The 9,994-nt window shown below is 49.5% G+C and overlaps 1 protein-coding gene across 1 annotated transcript; it reads right to left on the bottom strand.

The window, feature by feature from the left end:
- Positions 1 to 4,640: 4,640 nt before the first annotated feature.
- Positions 4,641 to 6,945, bottom strand: Rassf10 (Ras association domain family member 10). Its single transcript, XM_051192706.1, has one exon. The coding sequence runs from the start codon at positions 6,903 to 6,905 to the stop codon at positions 5,379 to 5,381; it is 1,527 nt and encodes a 508-aa protein (XP_051048663.1). The 5' UTR covers positions 6,906 to 6,945; the 3' UTR covers positions 4,641 to 5,378.
- Between the last annotated feature and the right edge of the window lie 3,049 nt (positions 6,946 to 9,994).

The following is a 9,994-nucleotide window of genomic DNA, read 5'->3' as shown; positions in this document are numbered from 1 at the left end:
ATGGGTCTCACTATGTAGCTCTGGCTGTCCTGGAGTTCTCTATTTAGACCAGGCTGACCTCAAAATCACAGAGATCTGACCACCTCAAGCCCTGGGTGGGATTAAAGGTGTGCATCACTATGCCTGGTCTTGTATTTCTCACAGCCACTCACATATTTATTGGGAATTTCTCACCTCTGTCTTGTGCTAAATCTTTACCTCATAGATAATTACTAGCTCTGGGATATGCAGGAGATTATTCCACCTCCCTGGGGGAAACAATACAATTGAACAAGACCTTGTTAATGGCTAAGTCTTTCCACTGCTGGAACTTTTGAGGGATTTTTTTTTTTTTTTTTTTTACCCTCACAAGTCTGTTGAACTCTCTGTGCAGGTGTCTGGTGTGTGCAGCAAGCAGGGCACTGGCCCTGAGGTCAGAGTTGAGCTGGAATCTCATGTCAGCTATTGATCAGAAAGACAAACTCAGATTCTTTGTAAAAGGTAGACGTTCAGAAGGTCCCCCTCAGAAGAGGAGTGCGGAAAAATGCATGTCACCCTAAGATTTAGGCCCTTGGAAGAACTGAAGCAACAACGGCTTCCTCGCTTGCCCTCTGCCCTTCCTGTAGGGAGTTAGATTGGGCAAACATCTCTGCACTGGAGACTTCTCTTCCTTTCAAGAATTTAAACTGGGTAATGGTGGTGCACACCTTTCACCCCAGCACTCCAAAGACAGAGGCCGTCGGATCTCTGAGTTAGAGGCCAACCTACAGGGCAAGTTCCAGGATAGCCAGGGCTACATAGAGAAATCCTGTCTCAAAAACAAACAAACAAACAAACAAAAAAGAATTTAAGAATGTGCTGTCAGGATGGCTAGGTAGGTAAAGACACTTGCTGCCAAGCCTGGCAACCTGATTTATACCAGAACCCACATGGTGACTCCACAATTTGTCCTGATTTTCATATTCATACCTTGGCATGTGCCCCTTCCCAGATAGATAGATAGATAGATAGATAGATAGGTAGGTAGGTAGGTAGGTAGGTAGGTAGGTAGGTAGGTAGACAGACAGACAGACAGACAGACAGACAGACAGATAGATGTGAAAGGGGGAGACTAATCTAAGAATTGAATGATACACGGTAGCTAAAAACTAAAATCAAAAAGAATTCAAGAATGAGCTCGAGTACAATATCCTATCTAGAAAGAAAACCCCAGACAAATCTACACTGTTAGCAGCTGTTAATTAGCAACCTGGCCTGTGTGCTTATTGTGTTTAGGTTTAATTTTCGATAGAGATGTGTAAAGAGAAACACAAATGATTTCATGACATCACCTTCTAAGAATCACTGTCCCGCTAGACTCAGATGAAAAAGATAATTGTTTGTTTTTAGAACTCTAGTTCTTCTGTTATCTTCTTCACCCTGTTCCTATGCAGTGACAGCCCCTCCTGTTCTCACATCATTAGTCAATTCTGATGGGAGACAAGATTGCTAGCAGGTAAATCTGCCCAGAGAAGGAAGAAAAAAAATGAAGCAAACACTATACCCTCTTTTTTTTTTTTTTTTTTTTTTTAAGCGAGGTTTTATGTAGCCCAGGCTGGCCTCAAACTCACTGTGTGTATGACTTTGACCCTCCTCCTCTACCTGTTGGATGCTGGGATTATAGTTATGAACTACTATGCCTGTTTTCACACAATGCTGAGGATCGAACCCAGGGCTCCTACCTGCTAGGCAGATATTCCAACTGAGCTACATCCCTGCTCACTACCAGGTCATCCTAGTGTTATATAAAGGTTTTTGTTATCGTTGTGGCTTTGTGTTAAAGCCAGGGCCCTGCACATTTACACAAGAGATTTACCACTGAGGTAAACACCTCTACCAGCCGACACACGGTGTCATAGAGATATTTTAAGACAGTGATGCCTAGGCCCCATGAATTGATAAATTAATTTTGGTGAAACTAATTTTCAACAAGAATGAAAACCAGTATCTAATGACATCTGGAATAAAATGAATACTCTTATGTACTTTAGTTAGATGAATTGTTTGAAAAGCGATGTGGCAATAAGCATGAAGGCCATAAATGCATCTGCTCTTGAATGTGAGAATTCTCTTCCTGGCAATCTTCATGGGGGAGTGGGGTCCCTAGAGCCAATGCACTCGCAAGGAAGCTTAGCACAGAGTTATTTTACAATAGTTAGAATGCTACTGACGTGAACTATCACAGGAACTAAGAACTTACTGGCTGAAGGGATCTGCTCCTCGTGAATGGTTGGCCAAGGTACAGGGGCCACAGTACGCATGTAATCATATCAAGATGATTTTGTGTAACAACAGAGAAAAACAGGAAATCTTCAAAATGCACACAAATTCCTTCAACACTGGGTGTGGCTTTTCTTTCTTTCCAAAATTCATGCTATTTTCAGGTTTTTCATCAAGATTGTGCTGTGTAGCTTTTATAAGGAGAAAAATAATAATAATAATAACCACTTTTTTCTACATTTATTTATAGTGTGTGTGCCTCTGCGTGTGTGTGTGTGTGTGTGTGTGCGCGCGCACAGGTGCATGACAAGGCACACCTGTGGAGGTCAGAGGACTTGCAAGAATCAGTGCTCCTTTTCCACCAGATGGGCCCTGGGGACCAAGGGTCTTTCACCCACTGAGCCATCATTTCATGGGCCTAATGACCGCATTTTAGATAAGGAGCTAAACAAGCATAGTGAGGCCATATGGGGCCTGGGTTTGAAGCATGCTGTGAATGGGATGCACAGGAACAAACACACAGTGGGTCTCCTAGCTCCAGAAGAAAGACAGGCTGGCTGGAGCACAGCCTTATGGTGGAGATTCACAAGCTTGCTGGATGTCTGGCAGGCCTGAAAACAACCAGAGAACCGCAGTCTCTCTCCCAGGGACAGTGCCTGGCAATGCTGCCCCACCCCTAGTGTCATGAGAACTATTCATATGGAGGAAACCGTAACACCCTCAGCCTCAGTAAGACTTTGAGGCTACACATGCTGTGTGATGAGAACTTTTCACAAGAGAAGCTATCGCCTCTCTTCCCATCCCCAATTCTCCTTTCTCCTGTTCACACAAAGTACCTTTTAGGAATAGAATTGATTGGAATGAAAGAAAAAACAAAATGAGCAGACTGAACTAGCCTTTGAACTATCCTATAAGCAAAGCCCCCCAGATGCGTTTTAAGTAGGGAGACATCTTCAGGCAGTAAGGACAGGGAACGTTCTCAGAACCCCGCAGGCCTTCCTCATGTGAGTGGCATGTTTGCTCTGCAGGTTTCAGGCATATTTGCTGACGTCAGCTACCCATCAAAGTTTAAAATAATAATAGTCAAAAGAAGAACAGCTCCTTTCTGCCAGGCAGTCCCGCTCTGCCAACTTCTATGTTCTTTCTGAGTTAATAAACATCCAAGAGCCACCTCCCCTACAACTCTGGGAGGAAGGGCAGGGGGCGGGGAAGGCACAATAATTTAAAAAACCACCAGGTCAGCCCATTGCCAGCATAAACCATTCAGACAGGTGGCATCTGTCACACTCTAATGAGGATTTTACTTCTGCCTCAAAAGGAAGGTCGACATTATGCTTTGTGTGTACAGAATCAAATGACTATCTGAGGACAGGGAACTTCTCCGGTCCCTTCCTCATTTGAACGATGCCACAGGACCAAGTGTGGGATGTTTTCTGCATCAGACAAAACTAAAGAACAACCTTCAAAAAAGTATCAATTAAGAAAACCGCCTTATCATTTTGATTTTACTTTAAAATCTGAGAACAGTCACGTGTGTTATAATTCCACATCAACAGCAGGGTTGGAACAGTTGTGAAAAAGAAAGGCTCCAATGGGGATTTGTTCCTACTGGGGACATGCAGACAGCTGATCTCGAAAGGGAAGAAAAAGCTACAAAATTCATAGGCCTCTGAACTTATCTTTGTATGCCATTGTGGAAACAGGAGCCAGCTCCTGTCTAATTCAGTTGGTACCAGCCTTCTATGCCTCACTGGCAACACCAAACAGTTTACTACAACTGATAAGTTTCAGTTGAAATACCTGGAACAATTACACTGAGGAACCCCCCAGAACTGTCACCAGCTACAGGAGATAATGTCACCCTTATATGTCCCCTGCCATAAGAGGAGGGGTGTAGCCAGGCAGAGTAACTCAAGTTCCTAGCTCACTTTCATGTGCCTTTACCATGACTCTGTGTTATGGTTAATCTATTTGTTTACCAGTAGCAGCCTATCAGATTCCACCCCCCCCCCTTTTTAGAGGCCTTAGCTAGTAAACTCTGATGTTTGTACTTGAAGTTAATTGGCACTTGCAGTCTACTTGAACCAGAGCCTTAACTCCAACCAAAGATACCGAAGTTGGACTTGGATCTGGGTAAAATTCATGAAGGTCATGGTTGATTTTAATCATAGAGCTGGACTGAATATCTAAACACTATGCAAAGATCTTTTCTTTCAAGTTATAGTTGACACTAGAATGTTCATCAAAACAGCAATGGGGGCTGTGCCTCATTCTGCAACTTCCCTTTATGTTTTCTTAACTGTAATTGAGTCAGTGAATAGGCATCATGAACTTAGAAGACAGCACATCTGCCTTTGCAGAAACACATTCCCAAAGAGCCACATTACATTTTTTACCCTGAATTATGTGTGCCAGGATTTTATAATTCAAAAGGGCTATGTTTGGGGTGGAGTCCGGGAGGGGGTGGGAGTGGGGGTTAACACATTGCATTTAGTAGGGAGAAACACAGCCTTAGATTTCAATGCGGTTTGGCCTTTGACAGAAATAAAAGGCAAATGATTTAGCAGATGGGTAATTCCCAAACCTGAAGAAATGTGAACAGCCAGGGTTTTGGTGCCTATGGGTTTTATCAAAGATGTTAAGCAAGGCAGAGACCAACACTAGTATGTCCTCTTTGGCTAGTTTTAACACGTTTCCAGTCACAATTAACATTCAAGGAATTTCCTTTTCCTCCAAGTGTTTTCTTTTACCAGCACTTTATGCCACAGACTGTAGTTCTAGCTGTCATCAGTCCTTCCCATGCAGAGGAGTGGTTCAAGCATCCGTAATGTTTTTCTTGTTTTGAAAATGGGCTTGGACCTCGTCAACTTACCTAAGGTGTTTTAAAAAATAGGGAGGGGTTCTCACCTCCTGACGCCTTTGCCTTTTCCTGGGAAATTTAGGAAGTTTAGGGCTTCCTTGTCCAGGACCCTCCTCCACACTCATCCTGAGTCAGAGGAGCATGCTGCCTGGCAGGTGTCCTCTCCACTCTTCAGACCCACCCGTGGGAACTCTAAGCTCACCCCAGGACCTCACTTCATGACCCTGAGCAGGCCGGGCCTGTGCATGCTGTAAGCGGCTAGGCTCACTTCCTACTGCTCCTACACAAGGGATTCGCATACAGGGGGTACCGAGTCCGAGTCTTGGCTGTGCATGGAGCTAAGCCCAGTATCTGAGTCCTCATCGTTGCCGGGGCAGCTCTTAGCCAGTCCCCGGGCCTGATCTACCCACATCTCTGCACAGGTCTGAAGCTGGGGTTCCCGCGAGGGTCCGCCAGAACCGAGAGCCCCATCATTCACCACCGTTTGCTCCAAAGTGCGCAAAGTCTGGAGAAGGCCCTTCAGCTCACGCTCCTTGATGTCCCTCTGCTGCTGGCTGTAATTCAAGTCAGCCTTGACGGCCTCCAGGTCCGTGCTGAGCCTCAGCCCGATGTAAAGGCTGGTGCTGAGCTGCGTCCTGACCCGCTCCTGCTCCAGCAGCAGCTCGCCATCGGGACCGCCGTCGGGCTCCGGGGGCTCCTCTCGGGCAGCCAGCTCCTCACTGCGCCGCCTCATCCACCGCTGGTTTAGCTCCTCCTGGATCTCGGAGGACAGGCGTTCCAGCAACTCCTCCTGCTGGGCGCGCTCCTCCTGCAGCCGCACCAGGTCGTCGCAACGCCGCGCCAACTCCTCCAGCGCGGCCGCCTGAGCCTGGCCGTCCAGGGCTGCCACCGCCTCCGTCCCCTTCTCTGCCAGCGTCGCCTCCTCCGGCTCCTCTCCAGGAGCCGTCCCGTCGAGGTCGATGTCAGCCCCTATCAGGTACGTATCCTGCACGTAGTTGACTCCATGCCGCTGCATGCGGTCCAGGTGCACCTTGGCCTCGTAGCGGTCGATCTCGCGGTCCAGCTCCCGGAGTCGCTGCACCTGTTGGCGGATAGTGTGGTCCTGCGACAACACCAAATGCACCAGCGTCTCCATGCGCTCCACCGACGCGCTTTCATGGGTCCGAGGCGGCGACGAACAGGACGAGGTGGTGGACGACGACGTGGACGAACAAGGCGACGACGGCTGCTGCTGGCGTCTCCGGTTGAGCTTGGCCAGCTTGCGGAAGGCCTTGCGCACCACCCGCCGCTGCTTCTCCTGGGTCAAGGCCAGGCTGGGCCGCGCTGGGGCTCCCCGGGCCAGGCAGGGGCGCTCGCGGCTGAGCACTACTCGCGCCTCGGCACTGCGGGGCCCCGCGTTGGGCAGCGACGCTTCGCTGCGCACCAGCACGAAGCGCACATTCTCCTGCTCGTCGCCCCAGGCGGTCCAGAGGCGCAAGATCCGCGTCTTGTTGGGCAGGATGCGCTCAAAGCCGCGCCACTTCTCCACGATGCAATAGCAGTGCGGGGGCCCACATAGCATGCCCTGGGGCATCGCGTCGTCGTCATCCTCGTCGTTTTCGTCCGGGGGCTCGGACAGCTCCAACGGACTGGAAGGGTCCTCCGCCAGCCCCCGTCGCTGGCCCCGCCGCTGCCTGCGTCGCCGCCGGCAGCCGTCCTCTAAAAGCACCCGCACCACATCTGAGCAGGTAGTGCGGCGGGAGAGGCCGGACACCAGCTTCTCTTCTTGGCAAATCCACACTGATATTTTCTTCTCCGAAGGATCCATGGTACAAATGAGACGCGAGGGACAGGTCCGGCTAGGCGCTCCCCGGCAGCAGGGCCAGCGCGCGCAACCTGGCAGCTCCCGAACTGAAGGAGAATCAGTGACCCGGTCCCTGGAGCCACTAGCCTTACTCCCGCGCTGTGCACTGAAATCAGGCGGCGGCTCCCACAGCAGCAGCTGTTTTCGGCTCGGACGGCGGGCTCTACTGAGGCAGCATGCCGGGGCTCGGGTTCCAGCGACTCTGGCTCTGCCCACGGTGCCCGAGGCCTCCGGGTTTTGCTCCTCCCCACCTGGCTCCACCTCTTCCCGCCCCCAGCGCCCTGAGCAGCGGCTGAGAGCACCGCAGGCGCGGCTCCCAGACTTGCCCCTCCCAGCTCCACCACCGGGTCTGCCTCTAGCTCGAGTTGCTGTCGTCGGGAGTCCAGTTCTCCACTGGAGCAAAGGACTCCGGGACCTTTCTGCCACAAGGCCTGGAGTCCGCACCTCACCTGACATCAGCTCTGCGCCCCCCTCCTCTCGGCGTTGCCTCTCGTGGAGAATTGGCTCGAAACACCTTAACCTGACTTCCTCCTTCCCCAGATCCCCCAGATGCGCTTGGTCTTGGTCCTTCAGGACAGCGCCCTCTGTACTCTGCACGTTGCACAGGCGGAGAAACTGAGGCACCCAACAATTTCTAGTGGGGGCGTTGTGAACCCACTACCTGACCAGCTCGGGTTTGTAAGCGCTGTCCCTAAGCCTTTCAGTCCTCCTCAACCACAGTGGGGTCCGCGTAAACAGAGAGATATGAAATGGTTTGAGAGCGGTGCTCGATTCCCCACAGGTCAGAACTGTGGACCCTCACCTCCATTTCCCACAACCTTCTTGACAGAAAAGGCGTTGCAGAGGAAGTCTGGTAGGCAGGCCGTTCCTATGACTGTTTCTGCTGTTTCTGGCATCTAGATGTGCTCTGCAAACGCTGAGTGAAGTGTCAGAACACAAATCTAAAGCCGCAATACGAGGCTTCTTAAACCCTCTCAGTGCAAGGCTTGTTCTGAGCTTGTCCTGGGAAGCACACATCTGACAGCTCACTCTCCTGCCTCAAGACCCCAGATGTCTCTTTAATCTTGTAAAGTACTTTTGTCTGTGGACCCATTCCTTCCTGAACATTGGCTTAGTTCCCACTGTGCTCTAAGGCCAGTAGCAAGGGATATGATGGCGAGCAAGTCTCCTGGCCTACAAGAAGCTTGCCGAAGCTCAATGACCATTTCCACCACGGGGTGTTCTGTATTCTGACCAGGGAAGTCACTATGTATTAGGAGAACATGCCTGGATGCTGCACAGCGGCATAGACCTCGTCTGGGAGAGTCAGGAGAGTCGCAAAGCCTTCCCATCAGGGGGGCCATCTGGAGCAAGACCAAAAAGAACCATTTGAAATTTCCAAAGGACAAAGAGATGGGGATGGGAGGGGAAGGCACGGGGCAGGCAGAAGGAATCAGTGTGCAAACTGAAGAATCAAGACAGCATGGCAGTCACTGGGCTACAAGGAGTTAAGTGACAAAGGTATCTGACAAGGATGAACTAACAGAAGCCAGGGCAGGAGGGGGTCTTCACTGCCAAGCGTGTGCTTTTGAATCTATCAGAAGCATGCTGCAGGTGCTAGGGTTATACTGGGTGCTTTTACTTACTGTGACCTCAGGGAGAATATGTAATATCTCCGAATCTCATCTGTAAAATGGTGACAACTTCAAAAGTAACTGCTATAAAGGTTAAATGTCAGGACCTGGTAAGTCCATAGCAGTTTTAATTGAAGGGTTAGAAACCTGGGAGGTATATGTTTTCTTTTTTATTGTTGTAAAATGGATTGCCACGAACTTGGTAGCTGAAAGCAGTGCCCACACGATTTCACTGTTCTGAAGGTCATAGGTTGTGCTTGGCTTGACTGTTCAGCGTCCCAAGCTAAAGGCAGGGTGCTCCAGCTGGTTAGTTCAGGCTGGAAAGGGAAGCCACTTCAAACCCATTCAGATGTGTTTCCAGAAACCACTTCACTTCCACTGAAGCACAGAAGTCCCCATCTTTTTGGTGGCCTTCATCAGAACCTCTCTCAGCCTATTATAGAGGCAGCGTCTGCCCAATTTAAAGTAGTGGTGGCAGGTCAGAATCGCCCAGTCCTCTGGGTATCTAATCCTGGCATCACCCTTTGCTAGCAGTGAGAGAAAATTCTGCTTATAAAAGGCTGGCTTCACCAGGCAGACCCAGCTAGAAAAACTCTATATTAAGGTCGCCTGATTAGTCACTATGCTGGCTACATTTATGTCAACTTGACACAAGATAAAATAATCAGAGAGGAGGGAGCCTTGATTGAGAAAATGTCTCCATACAGTTGGGCTGTAGGCAAGCCTGTGTGGCATTTTCTTAGTTATTGATGGCAGAGCTCCCAGCCCATTGTGGGTGATTCCATCTCTGGGCTGGTGGTCTAGGGTTTTATAAGAAAGCAGGCTGAGCAAGCTATGGAGAGCAAACCAGTAAGCAGCACCCCTCCATGGCCTCTACATCAGCTCCTGCCCTCACCGTTTTTGATGATGAGCTTAATATGGAACTGTGTGAAATAAACCCCTTCCTTCCCAAGTTGCTTTTGTCATGGTGTTTCATTACAGCAATAGTAACCCCAACTAAGGCAGTCACCTTAACCATGTCTGTACAATCACCTTGATTGTGTGTTGTATCCGTCACCAGAGTAGTAACGGGATGTGGGAGTGGTGGAGAGCATGAGGCCAGGTGGATACTTCCCATCATGGAGCTTAGTGGCACCATGGTCAGATCTTCACTATTGGACCATTATATTGTGCAGGGGCCATACAGCAGGAAGGAGTGTAGTGACAGCCTAGAAGGCCCTTAACAGACAATCCCACTCATGAAAGGAAGAGATGGTGGGCTACATTGCCCTCTAGAAAGACAAATCAAGGTGGTATGTGCATGGTCATTTAGCAGTATTTCAGAGTGGGTTCTGAAGTTTACCCCAACTACATTTGCATTGAGGATAAAGGGATAAAACAAACTCACCCCCTCTGGTCCTCTCACTTAGCAGAAGCAGACAGCAGGAGAAAAGGGCTCCT

The sequence above is a fragment of the Phodopus roborovskii genome, unplaced genomic scaffold (assembly GCF_943737965.1).
Source record: "Phodopus roborovskii unplaced genomic scaffold, PHOROB, whole genome shotgun sequence".
Classification (NCBI taxonomy): domain Eukaryota; kingdom Metazoa; phylum Chordata; class Mammalia; order Rodentia; family Cricetidae; genus Phodopus; species Phodopus roborovskii.
The sequence above is the reverse complement of the archived record's forward strand: the minus strand, read 5'-3'. Positions and strand labels throughout refer to the sequence as shown.

Coding starts and splice junctions, on each gene's coding strand:
- Rassf10 (XM_051192706.1), bottom strand. CDS start 6,905: ATGGATCCTTCGGAGAAGAAAATATCAGTGTGGATTTGCCAAGAAGAG.